Source organism: Alligator mississippiensis, chromosome 2 (genome assembly GCF_030867095.1).
Source record: "Alligator mississippiensis isolate rAllMis1 chromosome 2, rAllMis1, whole genome shotgun sequence".
NCBI lineage: Eukaryota > Metazoa > Chordata > Crocodylia > Alligatoridae > Alligator > Alligator mississippiensis.
The window spans coordinates 149,639,001-149,666,529 of NC_081825.1; the positions used below are offsets into that span (position 1 = coordinate 149,639,001).

General features: G+C 42.8%; 1 protein-coding gene across 8 annotated transcripts in view; it reads right to left on the bottom strand.

Moving 5' to 3' along the window:
* The window catches only part of MAPK10 (mitogen-activated protein kinase 10), a 510,659-nt gene that overhangs the window by 363,268 nt on the left and 119,862 nt on the right, over nucleotides 1–27,529 (bottom strand). For 2 of the 8 annotated variants that reach the window (XM_019488161.2, XM_019488160.2), the window contains exon 3: nucleotides 12,651–12,696. The exons of 3 other annotated variants lie outside the window; for them this stretch is intronic. In XM_019488161.2, the coding sequence (XP_019343706.1) occupies nucleotides 12,651–12,695 (45 nt within the window). In that variant the 5' untranslated portion in view covers nucleotide 12,696. Of the gene's footprint in view, nucleotides 1–12,650; nucleotides 12,697–26,537; nucleotides 26,654–27,529 lie in introns of those variants that run through there. 3 more of the 8 variants (XM_019488163.2, XM_059722259.1, XM_019488167.2) reach the window with 2 other exon arrangements.

Here is a 27,529-nt window from a genome sequence, read left to right on the forward strand (position 1 = left end):
AACCTGTAATCCATTAGAGTACTGAAGTGTAGTCTGGCCCTAAATTATTTTAGGAAGAGATAGCATCAACTGATCTATCACAGACCATGAATCACTGGCAATATAAATCCTATTATGATATCCTTTTCTATAGCCTGCATATGTTGAGCCTACCCTTCTAAATTGACATACGAGTTATTGGCTTTGTTCTGGCAATGAAAAAAATCTACTAATTAGTAGAGTAGTTCCTTACCCATTGACTTAAAATGTATTATTATTTCCATGCAACATTAACAAAACAGTCAGCACTTAAAGGTGAACAATTACCAGAGAGCATTATCTGATAACCACATTATTTTTCATAACAAGAAGTTAACTGTTGAACTTTAGATAATACTTCTGTGGCTGGAGCAAGCAGAGGCTTTTTATGGCAATCACTATATGTACCATGCTTTGACATAGGTACATGCCAAAAATTGCAGAAGCCATGCCCTGACATGATGTTTAGCTGAATAACACAAGGGAATACATAAAGTAGCTAATGGTAATTACAGCTGTAAGGCCTAAAATATATGCAATTGTAGCAGCTTTGTAGCAACATAAATTATGTTATATTTAATTAATTTTATTACTGTAATGACAAAAAGGCATATCAGTGCTTCCTTGTGAAGAAATTAAAAGCCAGCTTCTACAACTGTATGGACATATGAAATTTAGATGCATCTCTTTCATGCCATCCTACCCTGGAATGATCCCTTGCTAGAGTTCCTGTCTCATTAAAGTAAAAAGATTAATGACTTGGAAAATCTCCATTAAAGTAGTTTCCCTAGTTGTTGCTTTAATCTCAGACATGTCAGTGGATGCTCAGCTGTTTCTCACCCAAAGCTCAGGCCTACAAGGACCAAAACAACCAGAAACACGCTTATATAAAAAAAATCAACCGCCACTAAAACCTCCATGAACCAACTGTGAGTGCCCTCAAAATATTTAAACCATGCAGTTTCAGAGCTTAATGAGGATAGAGTCAAAACAACAACAATTCTTTCTTCTACAGAGCCATGCAAAAATCATTACAATCCCTCTCCCTTAGCCTTTTCAATACTATGGCTAATTTGCTACCAGAAAGGGAAGAATCCAACCCACAACAAAACAAACAAAAGAAGAAATGCACCAATTCTTTGAGCTTTATTTTCTACTTCTCCAGACTCTACCAAGGTTTATGAAAATACTGCTTACACTTCTTCCATTTAACCTCTTCACAGTTGTTTCAGTACATAGAGTCATATAGCTAGATTTTTGGGCCAGGGACAGACATTACACATAAACCAATTTAAGTGATCAGAAACCGGTTTAAACCTGTAACAGAACAGATGTTCAGAGCACATAAACCAGTTTGAAAATGGTTGAAACCAGTTTGAGATAAACCTGGTTGAATGTAGTATCAGACTTAACTAAGTTGGCTCAAACCAGTTTATGCAATGTCTGTCCCAGACCCCTTGCTGGTTTAAGATAAATCAGAGTCCTGCAGCATCCCGGCATGCTCTCTGGGCTGGGTGAAGCTCTCTGCTCCACACCAGGGCTGGCCCCTCCCCTCTGCTGCCTGGCCGGAGCTCAGCAGTCTCTGAAGGCATCTGCCCATCTTCTGTTCCCAACTCCCTTCCACTCCCCACTCTGCTAAGCAGGCATTTCCCCTCTCCCTCACAGACACCTCAGCATTACCTAGCAGACCACGTGCTGGCTACAGCCCATGCTGTGGGAGACAACATAGGCAGACAGGCTTTTTAGAGCTACTCAACAGGTAGCTTAATGTTCTTCCTTGGAAAAGCTGTTTAAGAGTTGTTTGCTCCCCCTCTCCCCCTCACCACTCCCTGCTAAGCATGAATTCCCCCCTCCCCTCTGCCTTGCAGAGAAGGTAACTGTGTATTAGATAGCATACCACACGCTAGGTCCATGCTGGATCAACAGGCAGAATCAACAGGTAGCTGATAATGCCCCTCTGTTTTCTTAATGGGGTAATAAACACTGAGATAGGAGTGACACTGTTATCAGCTCCCCCACCCCCTGCTTTCTTGCCTGTCAGTTTGCTATAGACAGTATACAGAAGCAGGGAGGGAGATTGAAAAGCTCCATGCCATCAACAGGTGCATGCACTGCACACACCCTCTTTTCCTCAGGGCTGGCAACACTCCCACCCCTTGAACAGGGAGCCTGGAAAAGCCTGGGGCTGCAAGCAGGCTGGGGGTTTACACCCCTCCCTAATCACAGCCTCCTGCTGGGACCTGGCCACACCCCACTCAGGTCAACTCTGCAAGGGCAGGGAGGGCTGCTCTAGTGCCCCCCAGCTTCCAGCCTGAGCCACTGTAGGCATGTGCCTAAATTTCCTGAGTCCAGAGGGATTGTCTGTATGGTTGGAAAACAGTTCAACCTAGCCAGGTTAGGTAAACCTGCAAAGGTTGAATCAATTCAGGCTCAGGCTTTTTGAATGTCTGCCCCTAGCCCTACTTAGTTGAATGTATGAATTAAACTATATCCTATGGAATCTCTTGTTTTATTGGTTTGTTACCTACAGATACATAATGGTTGCTTGGACTGCTGTCTAAAGCTGGCATCTCTGTATTCATTTTCCAGCTGACATTTGTCATTTAAACAGAGTTGCAGCCAATCTTACTTACATTGCTTGCTGTTCACATTTTGCCAAGAAACAACTCTCAGCATTCTTTACTTTTTCTCTCATATTTTTTTCCTCCACGATCTCTTGAACAACACATATAGACCTTATTGTTTTTTATGACATTTTTGTAGTACCCAGTTTTATGGGCTGGACACGTTTTCCAGGAATGTTATCCACAGGTATTCCTCTATATTCTCTGTTCCCAAAACTTTGTATCAGGGCTTCTCAGGTTTTTTACATTGTTTTTCTTCTGAGCATTTTTGGAAGCTCATTACATGTAATTGTTTCTCCTTTTTTGAAGATCTATAAGGGTTGATCTCTCGTTTCCCCAATTAAAAACATCTCAAAATAGTTTTTCCATGATTTTGTACATTTTGTTTTTCAGCTCAAAAGAAGGTTCTGACGCATATGGTTTCTGTCTCATCTCCTGTGGAATATATATTTTAGCATTCCTTACTTTTGTGAACAAGCTAAGATGCAACATGAAAGTGATCAGAACAGCAGGTCTTATTTAGCCATGCTGATGTGGCAGCAAAGTTACAGTGATCAGACGAGCTGACGAAAAACCCATCACCATTATTCTTATACACCATATTTCTTGCATTGGTGTTTTCAGTCATTTATTTGTTTCCAGTAAAAATGGCGTCTGCTTTTTCAGTTGCTATGGACATTGGGATTCCTGGCTGCAGCTCATCTATTTTTGTCTTTCAGCTTGTTTCCCTATATAATCATCTCTCTGCCTTTAATCTACTTCCAGGAAAGAAGTTCCAGGTTTGGTTTATTTGGGGTTTTTTTAAACTTTGATACTACCATTATTTAGCAAAGTCAACTCTAAGCAGCACAGTTGCTTAATTGCCATATTTGTTTTAAATAATTTACATGGAATATCCAACCCTAAAACTTCTCTTTTGACTTCACTTTTAGATCCTATAGCAATGATCACATTCATGTATTGTTCCTCTCCAAGTCGTAATGTAGCATGCATTCCCATTGGTGAATGAATTCAGTTATACAATCGTATAGTCATGTTTCTCAAGTGGTGGGTCATGAGAGCTGATCATGAGACAAGATCAAAAGGTAATGAGATCTTGAAAATTTTATTATACTCCCCTAGTCTCCCCATTCTCCTTTAGCCTTCAAAGGTCAATGATTCTCCCAAAATACCCATACAAAATTGTATACATATTTATAATGATTGCCCCAAAACATTTTTTATTCTTTCTTTTATAGCAAGTGTAAGAGAGCCATGTATATTTTTTACTTCAAATGAGGAGTCCACAACCAGAAAATTTTAAGGAATACTGAACAATGGCATAGCATGGCTATGGCTGTTTGCAAGGGGGGGAAATTGATGCAAAAGAAAACTATACTGGAACAATAGAAACTTGTTAATGCATGCTTATAACTAGTATGATATTAACCATAGGGGACTCTCCAGTCATTCAGTCTGACTTACTGAAGTTATTGTCTGCCTGTCCAGCTTAGATCACCAAGGATGGAAACAAGTGGCACTTAACATCTCCTTTGTGCCACCACAAATTGTGAGCAAATAGATGTCTCTACCCTTTGTCACATCACATCAAAGGAAAATCAGTACACAACAAAAGGTAGTAAGACTGCCACTTTATTGTGGCAGACATCTATTAGCATGATAAGTTTGAGCCACTCCTACTCTCTAGCTACCCCAGGTAGATGTTCTGGGGGTTTGAGGGCCGCTCCCGCTGGAGCACCTACCCAGCTTTCCCCACTTACAGAGAATCACCCCAGAGAATCTTGGGGCATCTCTCCATAAACTAGCAAGTTGGGATTCCACACTCAGCCAGACCCATCCCCCTGATCGCAGGACTGAGCCTGGCTGAGTGGAGAAAGCCCTTCCCCACTCAGCCAAACCTGTTCTCACAGGATTATGAGGGACCTTTCTGGCTGAGGGGGGGAAGTGGAGAGATCACATTGCCCCTTGTCCTCCAACATGAAAGGCAGGACAAGAGGCTGCCAATTAAGTGGATCGGCTGTGCCACGACAAATAATGACACAAATGATCCAGTTCATTTGGTGATGTCTATTTCTAGCCTAAGAAATCAGCTTTGCATTGTGAGATCATGAACCTGGACAATTTCAGGCCAGATCCTTAGGCTGCTAAAACTGAGCATGGCTTTGCTGATTTTACTGGACCTGTAAACTTATTAACTCCAGATGAAGATTTGGAGCTTAGTTTTTGTTTTGTTTTTCAATTCTACCAAGGATATGAGCATCATTTTGTTCTTTAGTAAAAAATTCAGACATCATTTTTCAGGCAAATTTACACATTGCTTTTTTCATTGTCTGTTGGTACATGAACCTTGTGATGTTTTGTACTGGAACTGTATTCTCTGAAGGTAACAGGGAAAACAATCTATTTAGTAACATTAAAACCTTTAGCTAGGAGACTTGATTCTGTTGCTTAAGGTGTGTCTGCTGTCACCAAATGGCATATCTGCCTTGTTAAACAAATGGACTGCCTTGTGGCTCTTACAAAAATAATAAAAAAGAAAAAGAGACAGACAGACAGAGAAATCACTACACTTAGAAATACATAATTACTTACTCAAATTGCCTATTACCCAACATCACTAAGCACACCATAACACAGTTGTGATTGCTAGAAGCAGCAATCAGAGGAATAAGGAGTGTGGAAAGAACAGAAGGAAATCTTCTGACCCACTGGTAACGCAGCACCCTTCAGAATATTTGTGCAAAAGCCTTTTGACAGTGTTAAACTAGTGGTAACTGTAAATGTCAAATAAGTCATCAAATGAAGAAACAAAAGATAGCACTATTGAATTCTATACACTGAGGGGTTACCAGAACTACTCTCAATCTTGCATATTAAAAGATTAGGATACTTCAGAGGAAAATAAGCTTCTTTCTTACACACACATACATGCACACACACCATTCCTTCAGCTCCTCCACATACAAACCCATACTTTAGTCTCCAAGGTTAACTTTAAAGAAAGCAGCCAACCTGCTGTGCATTTCTGAGACATCTTACTTATTATGGCACTGACAATTTAGATGGCAGCAAGTAGATTAAATGGGAATATATTTTAATTCAAATAACTGCATTTTGTACATCTCCAACTTTACCTTGTATATGCACTATGCCAGAATACAAGGGGAATATGCAGTTCCTGCACATTGTTTATTCATTTTAATGAGTGCAAATCAGAGCAGTAGACCTTACACCAGTTCCTGATTATAAGCCCCAAAGCACGATGAATCCAGCCCTTTTATTTTAAAAGCCAGTTCCCCTGGCAGATGTGAAGATGAGGATTCCCCTGTCTTTCCCTTTTTTCCAGCCACTTCTGTCATTTGTTTTCAGCCACTAGACAGATTTCACCTACCTACATCCCTGGCATGCAGAACTATACATCCCATTTCTATGCACCAGGTTGTCTTGCTGTGCTACAAGGAAGACATGTTTGGGGGTTCTGGTAGATGAAGCCAACTTCAATGCCTGCATCAGGCAGGAACCAGAAAAGCTTCTGGGTTGACGCTTTAAGTCAACACCTTCCCTGGCAGCTATAACCACAACTCTCTGGGTCCAGCAATTCCTACAATGGAGTCAATACTGGCCACCTGTATTCCTACAGCACCCAGGGAAGGGGGGCTGTGAGCATTTTCCAAAAGGTTCCCAGGGGTGTAGGTTCTAGCTGTGTTGGTCTACAGACATAGGCAGACAAGGTTCTTTGGGTGAATCTGATATCTTCTTTTAGACCAAATAAATAGTTGGAAAAAAATATTTAGCAAGCTTTCAGGTTTAAAAACCCTTCAACAGGCTGAGGAAGTCTCTGCAGTTGGTGTGTGCTCTTCCTGGATGGAATGAATAGTAAAGAAGCCAGAGGCTGGGCTGGTATCTTGCATGCTTGCTTAATATGTTTTCCCCAACTATTTTAGTTGGTCTAATAAAACATATGAGATTCACCTGAAGAACCTTGTCTGCTCTACTCCCAGAGACACTTTCACCGCTGAGGCCTTCTTCCAGGGCTTGCATTGGTGGAAGCCAGTGAAAAATCAGTGGAAATGATCCTCAGTTGTGCAAGATTAATATTATGTTAACAGAAATTTAGGGTAATTCATAAGTAAACTCTGTACTTTGGACCAGAGACAGAGTAGCACTATTACTACCAATAAAGGTGCCCCCATGATGGTGGTTTCTCCAAAGTTTAAAACCAACTGCCTGGCAGTGAGAGCAGGATTTCTAGTGCTGGTGGAGTCAATTGACTTTGTGGCTCATTATAATCTATTTGATCTCTTCTAAACTCTTCATTCCACAGGTGTTAACAAACCTCTTCTTTTTAATGGTCTTAATGTCCCACCACCAAACTATCCTTTGCTCTGCCATTATTATGCTTACTAACTGCTCCTGGTAAGGAAGCTCCTATTTCACAGTCCTGCAGAATGTATTTAACTTATTCTAATGAAGTTAGATTTGTTTTTGCTTCAATACAGTCCTAGGCCCCTAACATAGTAATAAACTAGGAGCATTTACTTTTAACTGGAGAAAAATGCATAGTGTGTTATATACAATGATGCATCTCACCATTTGCACCTCCACCCCTTTTCAAAATTTTAGGTCTGGTAATGGCAGTCTTTGTTTACTGAGTCTTGTGTGGCCAAGTTTTTACACAAAAAAAACTGAAGACCTCAAGTAGCAGCTTCATCTAGTTAACAGATGCTCATATACAGCGGCCAGTCTGATGAGGCAAGGTGCAGCTCCTGCTCCCAAATCAAAAGTATAAACTTTGTTGAGGACCTGACAAATCAACTCTACTTCATAAAATACCCCTCTCACTTAGGGGAAAGCTCCTAGGCCTGGGAGACACTATCAGTTCAACTCTCACCTTTCTTAACTTCTCTGTACATTCTCATGTGACTCAATAAAGCCATTAGTCCATTCCAGGAAAGATTTACTGAGCACTTACTCCAATTTTTTCAAACAAGTTGGCAAAGGATTTATGCACATTTATACTGTAGGCCATAGGCCCAGATCTCAAACAGGGAGAAGGGGAATAAATAATTAAAAATTATCCACTATCCTACCCACTGAACAATCCTTCCTTGCCAAGCGACTAAATAAGTTTTAGTTATCCTACTGATAGTTAGGATATAGTTATAAATATATAACTAAATATATAGATATAACTATAATGATATATAGTTTATTTATAACTAATGTATACCATGTACCTCTTCAAATCATAGAAATAGAATCCAGAACTCCTGATCATCAGAATTCTACTGCTGAGTAATAAATAGTTGTACAGCCCCAGAGGACATGTATACCAACTTCCAGTGGCTTTACAAACAGGCCAATAATTTGGGCTGTACATCAATTAGTAAGAGCCTAAACAAATAATCTCTAAATCAAGGAATGCAAACTTTACCGCTGATATGTAAAGGATGATATAGATGTGATTCCCTCATTAAGAAAGCCTCTGTAGAAGAGATTTAACTTTAATGTCCCCATACCAGTGGATATTAAAATGCAACACAGACTCCATTTTCAGCTATCTTGTACCCTAATGCAAAAATTAAAAGTGACTTTAGTAGTTTAAGATGGACTAAGTTGTTGAGTACATGGGATTTGTAACAGTCAGACGTGCTAATCCATTAGTATAATTTTACAAAAAGCATGCAAGGTCACAGCCAAGATTTTGTGTAAAAACAAAACTTTGATCAAGATATCATGTATATTGTTACTTTTGGTTACATGGAAGATGGAAGCTATACAGAACAGCAGAGTGTGTTACCAGCTACACTGAAGGAAGTATGGAGGTAAAAAGGGAATGTCTAAATCTTATCCCTTTATTTTATATTTCCACTCCTTAAATGTTACAGCACCCAAAGCCTTACACTGCCACTAGGCATATTTTTGTTGGTGTTAGACTGATGCAGAACTAGGTTTGTACAAAGACACAGTGACATTTAGAGCATTCAGATGGTGGTTAGCAAATGACAGGCCTACAGAAGTTAATGGATGTCTTGCCACTGAAAGTTTGGCCTAAGGGCAACATTTGCCTTACGGTCTAGAACTTGATCCTTCTGTCATTCAATTCACAAAAAGTTAGAGGTGTGCCTTCAGTCCAATGAAGGGTGCCTTGAGTCCAAAAAGGCTGAGAAACACAGCCCTAAATTATACCAAGAATACAGTTGGCGGTAACTACCTGGAGTGCACAATGCAAGTCATGCTCTATTTTTTGAGATACACAGTTCATGGAATAGGCAGTTCTGCTGACATGCAATGATAGATAAACATACACCCATCTCAGCGATTCTTTACTCACATTTAAAAGTGCGTGTTAATCCTACCTTCTCCTATCTCTTTTGGCCCTGTGATGTGGGGGAAGGTTATTTCTTTATCTCATAGTTATGACTTCATTGCTGCTACATCAATGATGATGCATCATCACTACCATCCAGGAGATAAAAACTTATTAGCAAATGTGCTCCTCTTAGAAATAAGAAAAAAAAAAAGTGACAGTCATTTGAAGTGTAAAGGCCTCAGTCAAAGAAAACAAAGCAAACCAAGTGATCCATGGGCAGAACAAAGAGATAGAAACACATACAACAAACTTAACACATTTCACTACTAGTGAACAAAAGAAATCTACCTCCCAAAATTCTGAGAACCACAGCTTTTCTTAGAGGTGTTATTCCAAGTAAAAATGTTAGTGTACTCTAACTCCTAAGAACAAAATGCAGTCATCTTCAAGAATCTAGAAGCATCCATTTTTTGGAGCTTGAAATAGATGCATTTACCATAATCCTCTATATTTTTCCCTTCTTTCCAGCCCACACCCCCCCCTCAACCCACAGTGTTTGACCTGATCATTCCATTTTGCACAGACCTCATTCCATATCATATGACCTCTGCTTGGAAGTAGAACTTGACAGTTATCTTATAACTTAGAAAAGTCTGCTTTTTGAGATATCAACTTTTTACTATCATGTCTATATAGCTCAGAATATCTGGGAAGACTAGTCCCTTCCCCAAATAAAATCTTAGGGTGCTGACAGTTGTGCAGCTCCTTGCTGTAACTCATGGAGCTTCACAGGAAGTGCCATGAGTTACAGTGACTACCCTAACTCAACAGACATTCTCAGTTGGATCCAGTGGGGTGGGGGAATTGAGCTCCACTTTGGAGCTACTTGCATGTTTGCAGCATTTCTCCCCTAGCCCTCCCCCCTCCAATCCCCCAGCTCTGGTACTGTCTTCAGGATGGGAGGGGAAGAAGGGAGGGGAGGGAGCTCAATCTGGGTTTTGCCCACCCTATGCTGGAGGGAGAGGGGTGGACTGAAGCGCCCTACCTCGTGGGGGGCTGTAGACTGCTGACCCATGCTCTAAATTAAAGCTTGCATCCTCAAAAAGATAACCTCACTTCAATGACCCTGAGCAATGAGAAGTCTGCTACCCACTATAGTAAAAAGCCTCTCTATGCTCAATCTCTGAGGAATCCCACTAGTGATCTCTCCAATTCTGGTAACTCCATCTTACATATAATGCATTACAGCTTCTTATTTATCTTACAATTCTTGTATTAATCCCTGTAGTGGGCTGTAGCCCAGCTGGAAGCAAGCAGAGCATGATTATAACCCTGCCTTGACAGAGTGGGTCAGCTGAGAATAATTACTGGCTGGCCCATAGGAGTTAAAAAGCTCCCAGAGAGAGACAGATAAGGAGAGAAGAGAGAAGGCTATGAGGCTAAAAGCAGTGGTCAGCTAGAGAACTCTCTTGGGGTCTGGGAGAAGACTCCAGCAGAACTGAGGCAGAGAGAGAGGGAAGGTTCTGAGATGAGAGGCTTCAGTGCAGAGCCAGTGTGGCCCTCTCAGGAAAGACCCTACGTGAGTCAGAGAACTTACTACAGAGAAGGAAAAGATTACTTCAGGGCTGGTGAAGCAGCATGAAACCGGGGTCACCTTCTCAGGATCTGGGAAAAGACCCCAGGATTGCAAGTTAACCCTTTATGGACTGTGGTTACATTTGATTGCTGATTGCTTACATTGATTCCTTCCAGGAGGGAGTTTGCCCTGTGAAAACAAAGACTGTGAATGAGCAATCCCCAACGGACAACAGAGAGACTTTATCACATATTTGTGTCCTGTGAGGCAAGTTTGCCTGGGACAAATAAAACCTGTGTTTGAGAAACCTAATATCCCTATACAAACCCCATTTTCTCTACCTCAAACAATACTTTTCCATGAGACACTATATTAAATGCTTTGCTTAAATCTAGACAGCTTGGATCTATTGTCTGGCCCTTGTATATGAATCCAAAGCTATGGTTCGAGTCCCAAAGCAGAAAGGGATGCCCATAAGAAACAATTCAATTACTTCAAATGATATAAGATTATACAATTGACTTTCTTCTCTGGGTCCTCCAGAAAGTTAAGCCCTCTTTTTGTCTGCTTTCTAGACTCATTTCTTTGTAGGTGGAGTTCTCTTCATACTTGCATCTTGTACAGATCTGAGAACATTTATTGTTGCTATTTATTATTTGGTAAGTACAAATAACACCACCATCATGCTCAGCTTCATAAAGGCAGCAATCTAACAATATGTCTTGTTCCAGGGTGCTGTTTTTTACCAAAATATATACACTGGTAAAGGCCTCGTTGGATGCAGTTATACAGTTAAAGAGGTCTTCTATTGATACAGAATATTTCAATTCAAACTGGAAACATTTCTCTACTGGTACACTTATGTCCATACTTGTGGGGAATTGTACCATTTTGACTATGCCAGTTTAGTTAAAACAATGCAACTTCCTATTTTAAACAAGCCAATGTTATCAATCTACTCACAGTGCGTAAGCATTGAGGTGCATAAAAGTAAATGTTTTCCTCCATTCCTTCTCATCACTGTTATATGTCATACAACATATATGATGCTATTCACATATCTGGCACACTGACCAAAAAAGGATTAGTTTGTTTGGGGTTTTTTTTTCAGTTTTAACATATGATAATCATTTAACATGGGCTCCAGACATAAAAATTCAATCCAATAAAAAACAAACAAATAAACAGTGGTAGAAAGATTAACTACATTCCCCTACACAAAATAAATCACTCTACAAAACCAGTTTTTTCCCCTGTTCCAATGAATTTAGTCCTTCCCCAGCACCCCAAGAAGCAGGGCATTAGGTAAACCATGCATGCACTAAATGGAAAGAAACAAGTGAGTAAGTAGAAAGGATGGTCATTCAAATAATTAATCCTTTGTCTTGCTCTAGGTGAAAGAAAAAAAAGACATCACAGTAAAAGTTATGGAGAAAGCAAGGATCTTCAGTGTGTTTGAAATCAAAGTCCCAGCTTTATATTATGGCTGTGGTTAAAAGAGGCAGGGGGAAAGTTTCATGACAAAGCAATATGTCTGAGTCACTGTTTTATACAGATTTACTAGTATTATAAGATGGATGGATGGCTTTCTGCATGGTAGATTGTTTTAAATGGTCTGCACTGGGTGTCATAAAGCCTTAGTTAATAGGGGAACTGGCCTGAAGGCCTAGCTAACAAATGTAACCTTCAAAGATGGCAGCTGAAATCGTCTGAATGCTCATTAAGCCAACCAAAATGGCCATTATTCAGTAGCCCCTCATTGTTGAACTCTGTTTGGTGCAGAATGAATAACTATTTCCAGCCCCAGGGCACATTCTTTAACATGGGCTTTTTGCCCTCATCGTTCTTTGAGACTGTCATTATCTGTCAGTCAAAACATTTACTAAAGTGAGGCTTAGGGAATGGGTTGCAAACTGGAAAGATGACGGTACAAAGACCAGAAGAAAAATGTTACATATGAAGACTTTTCTTCACATACATGAATGACCACACTGCACTTTTCATAGACTTCTGAGTTTAATATTGTTTACTAAGGCAAGAAGGCAATGAGAAAAACACCTTCCATGTCCATGGCTTAATTAAGAGATAAAAATTAGGTGGCATTTACTTTCTGACTGACCGTCACTCTCCACTGGAATAATGAAACTGCAGCACTAAGCACCATTCTGAAACAGAGAACACACAGAAGTTAGAAATGTTGACACATGGGAATTTTTATTACTTGGGCTATGAAAATCATGAGCCCATAAAAATGTTTAATGGACTTTTGAATTACATTAAAATATCATCAAAATATCTTCAATTCATTTTGTAGTGAAAGGTTTTGCATGTATACTTTGTGCCAATGTTGGACACAAAAATATTGGGCGCTGACAGAAGTAGCATTTGTTGCATGATCAGCCTCCTAAAAACACTCTACAGCTGTGCCATGACACACATGCATGACTGTTGACCACTTTAAAAGTGGCCTATCATGCAACAAATTAACCCTCATCTAATGAGAGATCAGATTAATCTGACTTCTATTCCCTAGGGTCAGTTTGTCAGTGTGATCAGGGCTGGACTGCATCAGCCCAGCCCTCCCCCTGGTGCTGCCTGCAGGAGGGGAAGGAGAAAGGAGAGGGAGACAGCTGCAGGCTGGGGTTTGCCTGACCTGAGCTGGGGTGGAGGGGAGTGGTGCCCCCCCACCTCATGGCTCCCCCTAGCTCTCCTCCCCCCCACCCTTCCAAGTCAGGTCAGGCAAACCCTAGTGTGCAACTTCATTACCCTTCCCTTCCTTTCCTGCAGACACCACTGGAGCTGGCGGGGAGGGGGGGGGAGGGGAGCCCTAAGCTAAAGAGGCTGCAGGCAGGCTCCTCTGCTTGATTGGCTCCAAAGTGGAGCTGAATTCCACACTGCACACCCCCCAAACCAGGCCAGTTGCTCTAACTCATGGTGCTTTATGTGAGATGCCATGAGTTAGAGCAGGGACCTGCATGTCTGTCAGCACCCATTATGGTTTACTTATACCCACTGATAACTAGGGCTATGGAAAGCTTTGGTCCCTGATTTGATTTGGTGGAGATTCAGCTCAATTCAGTGGCCAAATCTTTGAATCTCAGTCGAATCAGAGGACCGTTTAATCTCTCCAAATTGAATCAGAACCCTCCGAATTGATTCGGAGAGATTCAGAAAGATTCAACAATTTGGACATAGACACAGCTTTAAATGGTTTTGCTATGTACCTCTAGGTAGCAGGCAGCTCGTGAATACTGCGATGCTGGGACGCATGGAGTGTCCCACAGAAGTGCAGGGGGCTCCCCAGGATGCTTGGCAGCAGACCCAGAAGTGGACCAGAAGCACTTCTGGTCCACTTCTGGATCTGCCCAGCTCAGCAACTGGTGTCTCCTGGGTCTGGGGGGGCACCTGGGGTCCCCCTGCAGCTGATTGTTGACCTGAGGAGGTGCAGGGGGCCCCCCGCATGGTCCCTGGCGGACCCAGAACTACTTCCGGTCCACTTCTGGGTTTACTGACAACCACGCGGAGGGGCCCCTGCACTCCTGTGTGATACTTTATCTGCCTCACCATCACAGTGTTTCCAACCCATGCCTGGTGTGATGGCTAGAACCAGAGGGATTAATAAGCATGTGCTTCTTGGAGGCATTTGGAATTTTTGCCTAATATAAAGCTTTAAGTTTATAACCTGCAAACGTAACTTGTCTGTCATAAGTTTAACCAAAATGATAAAACTAACTGTTCATGGAACTGACTGGGCCCCAAAGGTGAAGCTGTCACTGCAAGATTAGCTGACCTAATGGTTTTTGCTCAGGGTTCAGCCTTGACAATAAAAACTGGATCCAAACGCCTAGCAATGTTACTTGGTTTTCTGCTGCACTCCAAGCCACTGCAGCCAGTTATGGTAATATGGGAAAAAAAGCTTAACCCTGCCCCTCAGGCATGGGCCAATTTAAAGGAGGCTGTCTGCTGCTTGTATCAGTTAGCACTAACTAAAATCATTTGTACAGCAGTTTGGACTTGCACATCAGATGCAGAAATCATGACAGCACCGTTGTGGAGGAGGTTTTGCCAACACACAACCACAAAGTGCACCTCAGCCCTGTTGGCCTTGGAGCCAGAGGCAGTGAATGACCCGGTAAGAGATGCAATCCAGCGATTAGTGCAGCTTTTACCCATTTTACTGAAGCCAAGGCTTACCAAGTTGATGAAAACTGCCAAGGCCATGGCAGTAGCCTCAGTGAAAGATAAACCCCCTGACCCCACAAATTGTTGAGAAAAGCTGAGAAAGGCCGGCCCAAGACTCCACAAGCAAAAATGTGGAAAGACTTATTAGCTGCCTGTTTCAATAAGGTGCAAATCAATAGACTGCCCACCAATGTCTTGCAAGGGCTGTGGGCTAAACACTGTACCAAGAGGGCGAGCCCAAAAGCGGAGCCATCTGCACCACCAACAGTGTCACCAGAGAGATTCTCTGCCCTGAGAACAAAACTGTCAACACTTTCCCAGGCACATGCAGGGCCGCCAGCCTTTACCCCACCTAATCACATGGCCTAAGGAGTCCGGCCAGCCCAACCCCCAAAGAAAGGGGCCACAATGGGGGCAGTAGCAAGCCAGAGACCGGTATCTAAAGTTAATAATAGTCCCTTAATTCAGATACCTGTACAGATTCAATTAAGTAAAAGTGAAAAGTCAATTAACATGCTACTAGACACTGGTGCCCAGCTATGTGTTTTGGACTGTGCAGAATGGAAAGGGGCATGGGGAACCCTCTACCAGGTAGTAGGAGTGGGAGGCGCCAAACGACCAGAACATCTGGTCCGATCCACATTCACCTTGCCTTCTGTAGTAACAGCAGCCTGTGTAATGCTTTGGGGAGGGCCGAATTTGCTGGGCCTGAACGTGTTGCAGGGCAGCGGTTTATCCTCAAGCAGGAAACCTGGCAGTTTGTCTGTGCCATGGCCCAGGAGAGTGAGCAGGAAGACAGGATGATGGCAGTAGCCCGATGTTCTATGACCCCGCTTACCCTGCCAGCCATGAAGGGGGTACACTGATCTCAATACCGCACACCTCCTGAAGCAATACAACCCATTCAAGACATTATCATCCAGCAGCTGATGGAACCATCATTTGAACTCATTCCCCGTACAACAACCCAGTGTGGCCAGAGAAGGTGCAAGCATTTGAGTTCACGTTGTCCAGCAAAAAGATCCAAGAATTCGGGCCCCAGAGTGAATTTCTGGGAATCGAATGGTAGCAAGGTGGATCCACCATATGGGCTAAAGAGATACAGAGCCTGGAAGCACTTCCCTTCTCACCTGACATGGAAACATCAGAAGATGAAGAGGTCTGGTTTACTCACAGCTCAGCCAAAGGTCGCACCTGGAGTAGTGCTGCCATACGAGTTCGAGATAATTGAGTCCACCTGTGGGCACAGCCATAGTGGCCCCGAGGAAGCCTGGAATCATCACCCTGCTCCAGAGCGATGCCACCACCCTCACCTAACAATGAAGGGGTGGAATGCCATTATGATGGGACTGCTGGTCATTTGCTGCTGTTTGATTACTGTGGGGGATTCACATGCTCCTGCACCCCAGATCACACCCACTGCCAAAGCCTCAGACACACTGGGATACTGGGAACGCCCAGCCACAATTAAAGAAGTGCGAAACTGGCCCTGCAGCCACCGATGGTGGATTGTGGACTGGCAAGAAGGAATCTGTCAGTGTTACTGTGGGACAAACTGGTTACTTGGTTTTCTCCCATATGCCAGAGCCAGAAAAAATGAGTGTGGAACAGAAGGGGATTGTTGTGGTTACTTCCAATGGCCCTTGTGCTGTTACATTCTGCCTGCAAGTACCCTGCCCACCCTGGGTCCCGATGTGACCACTGCCATTGCCCCACCTGTAGCTCAACATTCTACAACCACTCAGAGCCCAAGAACACAATCAAACCCTCCAACCCCACCTCCATGGGAGACAATAGCTCCAGCGGTTCCCCTGCCTGATGACACTTTGACACAATGGTGTACAGCTCACCAAATACACTGGTCCTCCAGGTACAGCAAGGTACTGTGATGTTTAAAAATGGCTCATATGCTGTCAAGTGGTGGTCCATGGAATGGGAGGCCAACACGTCCCATGTTCTGGGTATTTTGTGGTTTCGCCATATAGATGAAAAGGGGCATGCTCATGGAATTGAATACACAATAGCTGCATATCACCAATCAGTCTGGGAAAATTTGCAGGGCACAGCTCTGGTCAACCCAGAACAACTGGCCAAGCCCATGGGGGGAACTATGCCAGAATCATTTCTGCAAAATACCAAAGCCATAGTTATACCTGGGCAATGTACATTTAAGTACACAGATGGGGACACACCCGAGCAAATGTACTCCTTCGACCAACCCAATTGGGATATTTACCAATCCCAAAGGAAAGAAGGAAGATGGTTAAACACCCAAACAGGATAACCCTTATCCATTTTTTGCATTAAGCAGGGATGTACATTGTTAATCCAGAAAAAGCCACCACTGGTGTACCCGCTACCTCACTTATCTAACGTCACTCCCTGGTGGAGGTTCCAAGTATTTGACCCAATCCCCAGTGTACCCTGTAAATGGCATTTTAATAGGCTTGGGAACTTTATGGACAGGGTGGCCTAATAGTCCCCCCAACATGGTTTGTGTAACACCCCTAGCAGCAACTCCCTATATTACTCTAGCCCACCAAGTTTGCTGGAAAGGTCCTGGCTGCTTATATCATCTTAACAACATGTTTTGGACCTCCTGCACCATCTGTTGTGCAGAACCTCAAGATTTCGAAGGAGCATCAGCTACCCTACATGTCCAAGACAAGGAAGCCACCTTAATGTGGCCAAAAACCCAATTAGAAAGCATCACCCTTAACCTAAGTCTTCCAAAATCCTGGACTAAAAATGTAGACATGCCCCAGCTAAAGGAAGAAGGTGAAGTAGCGGCCCACATTAAAGGTTTGTTCAATGATGCCTGAAAAGGAAAACAACTTGTCCTCACAGCTCAAGAGGAAAGGCGAGTTTTTAAATGCGCTACTAATAAGTTCAAATTCCCCTGCTGTGTAAGTGGTATGAAGTAGCCTGTACTGTGCAAATGTATACCTTTTACTAAAGATGCTTCCTTTCCTTGGTTTGTAGTAGTAATAAGTTTAGTCATAGGATTAATAGTATTCAATATAATCTTTAAATGTTGTTGTTATAAAATTAAGTCTAATACCCATGCCAAAGTAAATGTTGTTACTTCTGCCAACCATGTATATGCCACCTGGCAGAAATCATATTTGTAGGCCTTACCAAATGCTCCAAAGAAGCAAGGGGTGGATTGTGATGGCCAGAACCAGAGGGATTAATAAGCAATAAATATGTGGTTCTTGGAGGCATTTGGAATTTTTGCCTAATATTAAGCTTTAAGTTTATAACCTGCAAATGTAACTTGTCTATCATAAGTTTAACCAAAATGATAAAACTAACTGGTCGTGGAACTGACTGGGCCCCAAAGGTGAAGCTGTAGCTGCAAGATTACCTGACCTAATTGTTTTTGCTCAGGGTTCAGACCTGACGATAAAAACTGGATCCAACCACCTGGCACACACAACACATTCCAGGAAAGCATGTCCCAAGAAAGCATATTTAGAAAAACCTAAAAGGGTTGGTTTTAGTAATGTTGATTTCAAACCTAAAAATGCTCATTGTAATTTTCTTATTGGATAAACCCAAGTCCATGTAGTAACCTTTTATGATAATTTTTAACACCTTTTAATCCCATAGGGTAACAGCTATAGGGCAAAATTGTGAGTGGCTCTAAAACCAACAGATTAGCATAAGACTAGGTATAAAAAGCACGTACGTCAGGTGACCAGCAGGAAGGAGGAAACAGAACAGTCATTGCTGTTCCAAGCCCGGACTCTGGACTCCCCGTGTGACTGAGGATTGGATCCTGATCAAGGGAATTTCCCCAGTAATCCCTCTGACAGCATCGATCGGGGACGCCTGACTTCGCTGGAATCACTTGGCGCGCACCTGGCATCAAGAGACTATCGATAAGTTGCCAACCCATGTCTGTCTACCTGTTGTTTTGAACAGCCCAGTGGCTGATACCCTCACAGTGACGTTGGCCTGCGACAGATTGATCCATCTATCTGTTGTTATTATTTACTATTAGCTTTTAAATGCGATAAGCAGATAATGCAGTATTAATCTTTTTGTTAACTGTTGTGTGTGTAAGCTATAATAAATTTGCCTTTGCTTCACTCCCAACTCTGCCTCCTCAATCCCGAACCAAAAAGCCCAGTGGCTGATATAGTTGCAGCACCCAGTCAGCCTGCAACTAAATTGATACACTCACAGTGCCCAGCTGGCCTGTGACAGACTGGTACCTCGAGGCATGTAGAAAAAATATTTAAAGCTGTGTCTACCTCCAAATTGCTGGTTGTCCAAATCAGCATCGAATCTTCAGATTCAGATTCAGCTGAATTGAATCAGGGACAGTGATCCGAATGAACAAATCGAATCACTGTTCCCAATTCGGGCTGAATCTGAATCGAATAGGGCCCGTTTCTCATACTCCTACTGATAACATGGATAAAACAAAAATAGCAGTGCTTACTGCATCCATCTTTGTTTCTAAATGCAAGAGCTGTGCTCCCTTAAAATATCCCAGTCTGTCATTTGTGGTAATCCTCAATTCACACTCTGTTCCATTGTGTTTACTGACAAAAACCCCTATGAATTATCACAAAACACAAAAGATTCAGCAACACACAGGCTAACTTTAACGGTAAGAGTGATAACATTGACTTCGGTAGGATTCCTCATATCCTGAAGTACTTTGCTGGTGCAAAGGCCTGGGTAAATGAATTTGAGTGTATAGTGTACCATTTACAGAACCAGGGCAAAGGCTTGGCTGGGCTCTACAGTCTTCATTTAATTTCTGATCTAACATTCATTCTGTGTGAAAAAACATTAAAATCAAGGAACATGGCATCAGGTATGGACTAAAGGAGAGGAAAACTGTAAATAAGTTGAAAGGAAATTGAAGCACATCTCAAAGTCCAAAACTTTACTACGTTAGCCTTATCTGAATTAATATACCTTCCAGATATATAATAAATTATACAATAAATTCAGGTTTTGTTTTCCTATATTGATGAAATGTGGATTAAACTTCCCTAAAAGCTATGTAGATATTATGAACATAAGACAGTATCATGTAACCAAATATGACCTGTGCTGCTTGTGTACCACTTACTCATTCCCTAAGTACCTGTTATGGAGTATCTGTATACACTTGAACTAAGCCCACAAGGATGCCTCAATTACCACCCTGTTTATTCCATTCATTAACTACTTTCCCCAAATAAGAAGCATTTCCTAACACCTAGTAACAGCCACCTCCTCTACTAGCTTCATGCCACTTCTCCTTGTCTTAGAATCAACAGAGACTTTTTTTAAAAAGCAAATGGAAAATGAATGCTCCAGACTGGTCTTGTGTCATTATTCTTCCATTTGTTTTCTGTATGTTAGATAGCATTACTTGGGTGGTTCAATACAAAAAGCCTCATTTAGAAGTGCTATAGGTAGCCACAGATCTCACAGTCTGTAAAATATCACCAGCTGTTCTGGGAGGGAACTACGGTGAGACAGAATAAAACAAAAACTTATGAATAATTTCCATATTTGAACAGAGTGCTTGAATTATCCAAGACAAGTTACCCCTGTAGCAACAGAAAGTATTTTACAGTGCCTTGGGCTTCCTCCCATTCCATTCACATCAATAGCAAAAAGCCTATGGACAGTGGTGGGGACAGAATTCTGCTCCTAGGACTTGGAAATATTAGACTCCCTTTAAAGCAATATTCCAAAATACACCTGGCAATCCCTGATATGTCAGAGTAAATCAATTAGGAACCAATGTTTTGGTATTCTGTTATGACAGGGACTGGCAGCCTATAGCCTGCATGCCAGATCTAGCATGCAAAGAGGTCCAGTTCAACCCACAAAGGTCCAATCTGGCATGGGGAACTCTGCCCCGTAGAGCTGCTGCTCCATTGTGTTTGCACTTACCCTCGCTGCAGAAGGGATGAGGGTCAACTGCAACAGTAAGCACAGGCTGCTGGCCACTCCAGGGGTAGAGACTTGTGGCCCATGGAAGGGGGCTGGGTCACAAAGTTTTGCCAACCTTGTGCTATGATGATTTGAAGTAGCCTGGATCTGATTTTAACCAGTTGATTTGTATTTTCTTTGAATTTCTAAAAATATACAAAGCAGCAAAGTATACCAAGAAAGATGGAGGCACCAAGGTAGCGAATCCAAAGGGGTCTGGTAGTGTAGTTGCACCCTGTTGTGATTCCTCTTCCACCCAAAGTTTAAAAGCAGCTGCTGGGAGGCACACCAGCATTTCTATTCAGGCAGCAGTAAGTCAATTCCCTTCCTGACTAAGTATAATCTACCTGACTCCATCTAAACTCTTCATTCCACAAGTGCTATCTATCCTCTCTCCTTTGTAATGGCCTTTATGTTTACCCTTTCTTCTGCAATTCTATGTCTGTTAGCAGTTCCTGGTAATGTAGCCCTTATTTCACAACCCTGCAGACTGTTTTCAACTCTCACTAGAATCATTAAGTGCGGTAATAACTCAGGTGAACAATACCTCAGGTGTGGAAATAACTTTCAATGGGTGCATCTACATGAGACACTTACTGTGAAGTTGACTGATTCACTCCACAATAAACATCTCAATGTCTACTCATGCAGGGCTACTAGGCTGAAGCAAACTAATAAACTCCACAACTGGGGTAAACTAATAAACTCCACATTTTTTACTCCACACCAGTGCATATGTAGATGCTGATGCAGCTGGCTGAGGCATGAAGGTGCTTCAGTGCAGGGGCCTCCTGCTGGCTAGCCCCACACTGGAGAATCTCTGTGCCCCAGCCAGCCCTTCCACAGCACATTGAGCCAGGTCAGAGGAGCCCCGGGCTGGCAGGCTAACCCCCAGTCTCCTTATCAGCTGTGGCTGCTCTGACCCAGCTCAACGTGCTGCAGTCTTGGATGCACATTCAAATGGTGTGCCCAGGACTAAAAACTCTGGAGCAGTAAGTGCTGGAGTTTATTTCTCTGCATTAATTGTATGTGTAGATGTGTCAAGTGAAGCACTGGATGCACTACCAAGATGCTCAAGTGTAGCAAAACCTCCAGTTTTTCTTTTTTTATTTATTTATTTTAAAATGCATCCCTTCCCCTCCCCCAACCATTTCTGACTTTCTCTCCCTCTCTATTCCCTATAGATAAGTATAAGTGAGCTCAGACTTAGGACAAGTATTAATATTTTTATTTTGGTAGCAAGTTTTTGGTTTTGGATATCCACTGTTTTATATTGTACTATTATTAGGTTTGTATTGATTCTTACTGTTGTATATTGTATTATTATCATTTTCATATTGATTTTTATTCTTTCATATGGATATTATATGGTTTAGGCCTGTGTTTGTAAGTGAACCAAAGTCATATCAAGTTTCCATTTTATATGTCAAGCCTCCATCTTGTGTCCTCTGCCTGGGCATCCCATGTTGCAACTGTATGAGCCACTTACCCCTCCCATGTAAATTGGTTCCCGGATGAATGGGAATGACTGAAATACAATGGTAGCAGGCCTCTAATGAATGGCCTGCAATGACTGGGCCATCAACTCACATTGTTTCATCCAGGAACCATGGACCTCACCCAGAAACAGAGACAAGAACCCAGCATTTGAAAGACAAAAGACCCTGCAGAACCAGCAACTCGACTATTGTACTCCACCATTACAGACACCCAAAACTGCACATCCCTGCATGGAGCACACATGTTCAGTATGCCAGGGGCTGACCCTTGCCTGGGCATGCCTCCTGTCACTAGGGTCACACAAGACAGACCCAGTGGGATGCCCTCTCCATCTGGACCAGCACCATGCCACACCACCTATCCAGAGCCTCTGCCAGTGGCCCCCCTCTGGACAACATCTACTGGACAAGGACCCCTTTCCAGCCTGGATAGGTAGCTACCACCCCCCCACCCCCTCTTCAACCAAGGACTTGGACTCTGCTTCTCTTCCCCACCTGGTCACCAGCCCTTCCACTGAGCCTGTCTAACCCCTGCTGCCAATGTGTGTGTGTGGGGGGGGCGGTGCAAGGGAACCAATAAGACATTGTGTCACCATCTCCCCTGTTCAATAAAACCACTGTCATTGGCAATCCTGAGTTAGGTCATGTTTTACTGAATCCTAGTCCCTTCCTTATCTTAAATTCCAGCCTCATTCTCTCTCTCTCAGGTCCAGCCCCCACCCCTCTCCACTAGTTTCCCAATCTCCTCTCAATTCCTACTGCCTTTTCCCTGTGACTTTCTGCTGCCTTTCTCTGTTTTCCCACTGCCCTTGCTGCCTTTCAGTCTCTCCTGCTGCTTTTCCTGTGATTTTCTGCACTCCGTCTGTTTTTAGGCTTCCCCCCACCTTCTGTAGTCCGCCCCACCCCCCCTGTAGCTTCCCAGCTCCTCGTGGCTGTCCTGAAATTTTCTCCAGCAGCTGGAGCCTTGCTCCAGCTCCCAGCACCTACTGCCACTCCCTGCAACTTCTCTAGCTGCCCCAGAGCCATCCTTTGGCTCCCCACACCCAAAGCCCCTCTTTAACTCTCACACTTTCCCTTAGCCCCATTTTCCCTCTCCCCACCTACCTTTTCAGCTCCCCATAGCTCTGTCTCCAGTCCCAGCCTCTGTGCCGGCATCGCTCCCCTGTTCTGTAGGCTTTGGGCGTTCTAATCCTGGTTCTAGCAACTTTCACTCCCCACACTTTAACTCTCTCTCTCTCACCTGAACCTTCCCCCAAGTATCCCAGGTGCCCCAAGCACACACATACCCACTTTACCATCCAAGTTAGGAGCTTACCTGTGTGTATGTGTAGGTGGGTTGTATGGGTGTGAACTGGTGAGAGTGTGTGTGTGTGTGTGTGTGTGTGTGCATGATATACGAATTAGTGATCTGTGTCTAACTTCTGGGGTGTATAGTGTATGTGCTTGAATTGGTGATAGGTATGCATGTGCCTAGGCTGGTTTGGATGTGTATGTGTCTGAGCTGGTAATGTGCATGTGTATGCACCTAATTGATTTGTGTGTTTGTATATGCGCAATTGTGTCACACCCTCCTGTCTAACAGCACAATATTGAGATTCTGAGAGTTGGCCTGATCCTACAGGGCAACACAAGAAGACTAGATTCTGTTTATGAATCTGAAAGAGATGTGCATTTAATTCTAATGACTATATAACTAATGAAACAGCATCTTTTGATTATTTTTTGTCCAGTTCTGTTTCTTATACATGATATTTGCTATATCAAATTAAGGCACAGTCCAATAAATATTTATTCAGTCTTAATAATATAGCCTAGGTATCTAGTATATTTAGAAAGCTTCATGTTTCTTTTTAACTAGAGAAAAATGTATGTAATGTTATAGCTAATGATGTAACATAATATACCCATTTTCAAAATCCTAGATCAACCTATGGAGGCAACTACATACAGGGAGATAAAGACTGCCCTGGGCCTTGTGCTTGGGGGGGGGGAGGGAGGGGGAGGTTTCCACCTGGAGCTGGCAGCTCAGCCCCACGCCATGGAAGAAGCGTCCAGCCACTCGCCACCCCACCCTGCTGCACACCACTAGCTTTGCGTCCACTGAAGAGCAGCTCATCTGGGATGCATGGGATCTGCTTAGCCCTGGGTGACAAATGTAATTGCTATGGCACTGCCATGCCCTGGCTTTGCAGGGGCCCCACAGCCCCATGCAGTTTTAAAGGGGCCCTGCATAGGCTGATTTGCCCCAGGCCCTGCATCCCCCTAGGGTTGGCTCTGCATGGAGAGATCCCAAAACAACGTATATATTCCTGGGTATATTTAGAATACTGAGAGTAAACTAATTCCATATTGTCATTGTTAAAAGTGACCAAGGGGGCTGGGGAACCAGGGACAGCTTGGATTTTACAAAATAATCACAATGCATTGCACTAAAAATAGAATATTGGCTTGGTAAGGCCCTTCCCTTAGCAGTCCTGTCTTCAAAAATACACATAGTGAAAACAAGAAGTTATAGGAGAAGTTTGAAATAAATCTGCCTCAAGCGCTTCTGATTTCTAAAACAAAATTTAACCAGCTCAAACAAAATGACTCAACATTCCACGAGTTTGAGACTGCAATCCTAGATTGCCACGCAATTTTAAAATTCAACCTAGCTCCAAACACCAAAACTTATTAAGACTGGATAGATGAGGTTTTTGCATTTGATAGGAATTCTCTATAAAGGGCATTGGATCTGTACTGTGTAAGGTCAGAAATGCCAACTATAATCCACAGTATATAATTTTGGCATTGAGGAGTGCAAAAATAAAGTTCAAGAGGTCTTATTCTGCTAGGGAAGATTAAAAGGTCTCCAAATGTGAATGCTGTAAATATGGAAAGGAAAATGCAAACATTACAATTAAACCCACATGAAATTCCTGTTTGCTCCTTGGTCTCAGGCTGGTATAGACCTATTTGAATGACAATACCCTTGTTAGCAAGCCAGTTTTTGTGGGAGAAGAAGGCAGAACTGAAAGGTTAGACAACATATCAAGTAGCAAGGCAAAATCAGTGTAAATTGCTATATGCTCACCCTAGGATTCCAGAAGACTTAACAACAGATAATGACCCACAACTCACAAGGAGCTTATTCCTATAATTCTCTTAGTCTTAGACATTTCATTCAAACAGTGTAAGTCAAGCCCTACCCATGCAAGTCAACTTAGATAACAGAAACTTAAGAACAAATAATTAGGGCTCAACTTAGAATGCTCTTATTGCAAAACAGAATTAATACTGTACGTGTCTTACTGGAACGTTGTACAGGTTTTTTTTAAATGCAACTTTGTATCCAATACCTATTACTTTCCTAAAGCCTAGGAAAAGAAAAACAATTTGACAGAAGAAAAAAAAATGGTTTCTCCACTGTGCACAAAAGGTAAGGGATAATGAGCCTTTTTTCAAAGAAATACTGAGATTGAACCTGATGCAGTAGGTGGATCTGTATTAACACTGATTGCACTCAATTACAAATTCTGCATAAAGAACCAGGGTCAATTCTTCTGTCATTTGTTTAACTTGAATAATTGCTCTGGCGTCATTGGAGTTATGCCACATATATAGCGGCGCACATTAGAGAAGAATTTGCCCTTTGGTACCAAAAGTGGGCAATAAGGCTAACTACTAGCTGGTGTTCTGAGTTTTAAAGGCATCAAAAATAAAAGTATATATAGCATATTTATGAAAGAGCTATAAACATTAACTAACATTTCTCCCTGAACTCCTCCATGATATGGTCTTTACTCCTTTATCTCCAATTATTGCATGAACTGCAATCTTACATGCAGACTTTCTGCACTGTCTGTATTCCCAATATGGAGATATCTACATTTGGAATATTCATTGAATCTGACAGCACTTTAAACTCAATCCCAATTCTGAATGCAGACCACTGACATTTAGACTTACTGCATTTCCCCACTTCCAAAACAACTGTGAATTTAAGATGATGCCCACAATAATTAGAGTCTTTACATGGAAAAATATAATTTTGTTATAAATTTCATGTATGTAATCTAATTAGTGGAAGGTCATCTAAAATTCATCCTTCTCACTGCTGTGCCAGGGAAAATGTGACAGGGGGAGGGAGGGCCAGACCCCTGCATTTTGCTCTCCTGCTGTTTGTCCCCCTGCTACATACCCCCTGCCACCTTCCTCTCCATCCTAGTGCCTGCCTACTACTCCCTACTGCCCCACCCCTTGCCCCCATGCCTATGCCTGTCCCCACACTCCCTGCCTCCCCACCCCTTGCCCCCTGCCTCCTTGTACTCATCCCTGCAGTCTATCCCGATTGCCCCCCATGTCTGCCCCTCACATTTCCCTGCCCTCCCTCACCTTACCTTTTGCTGCAGCTCTGCTCCTCCAGAGAAGTCAGCAGCAGTATAGCCCCAGGCTGGCCTCAGCTGAGCCTGCCCAAGCAGAAGCTGCAGTGGCTCTCAACCTGGCCAGGTTGAATCTGGAAGGACCAGAACCAGAAGGTAAGGGGGGAAAGGGGAGAAAGCACAGGCCTGGAAGCAAGGGTGGGGGCAGGTTGCAGGTTCCCCCCTCCACACCAACCTACATGGTCTCCTTTGTTCTCCCCCCACCTACATGCCTCCTCCCACAAATGAGCCAGTCCAGCCCAGGGCCAGCATCAGCTGAGCTCCAGCTTCAGCCCCAAACCCAGGGCCAAAGCTGAAGCTAAGCCACTACCTGCTCTCTGTTGGTACTCAAATCTGAAAAGAGCCTTTTTCCCCTTGTCTTGGATTCAAGTGAATACAATATTGTTATTTTATTTAATTTTAATCAAATTATCCAGTGACTGTAAGAAACAGGACTAAAAGCAATGGCCTCAACCTCCAGCAGAGGAAATTTAGATTGGAGATTAAGAGGAACTTTTTCACTATGAGAGTGGTGAACTACTGGAGCAAGCTTCCTAGAGAAGTTGTGGAATCTTCATCCTCGGAAGCTTTCAAGACCAGGTTAGACAGATACTTGTCAGGGATGAACCTGCCTTGAGCAAGGGGCTGGACTAGATGACCTGATGAAATCCCTTCCAACCCTACTTTCCTATGATCCAGTGCCCAAATCCCATCAAAGAGTCAAATAAAGAAACAAAATACCTGACATACAATAATCAAATAGGTGAGAACTAAGCTCATCTGGTAATGAAATGCACTATACCAAAATCTATCATTTGCATTCCTTAAATCAGAAGGGTTTTTTTCCAAAGCCCAGAAGCTCACTGCAATCTGGTATGCCTACTCATAAACCCAGTTAAAACAACTCATCATCAAACACATGAAACATTGTGACCATGTGTAAAGCTATATAAAATCAGACTCTTTCATTT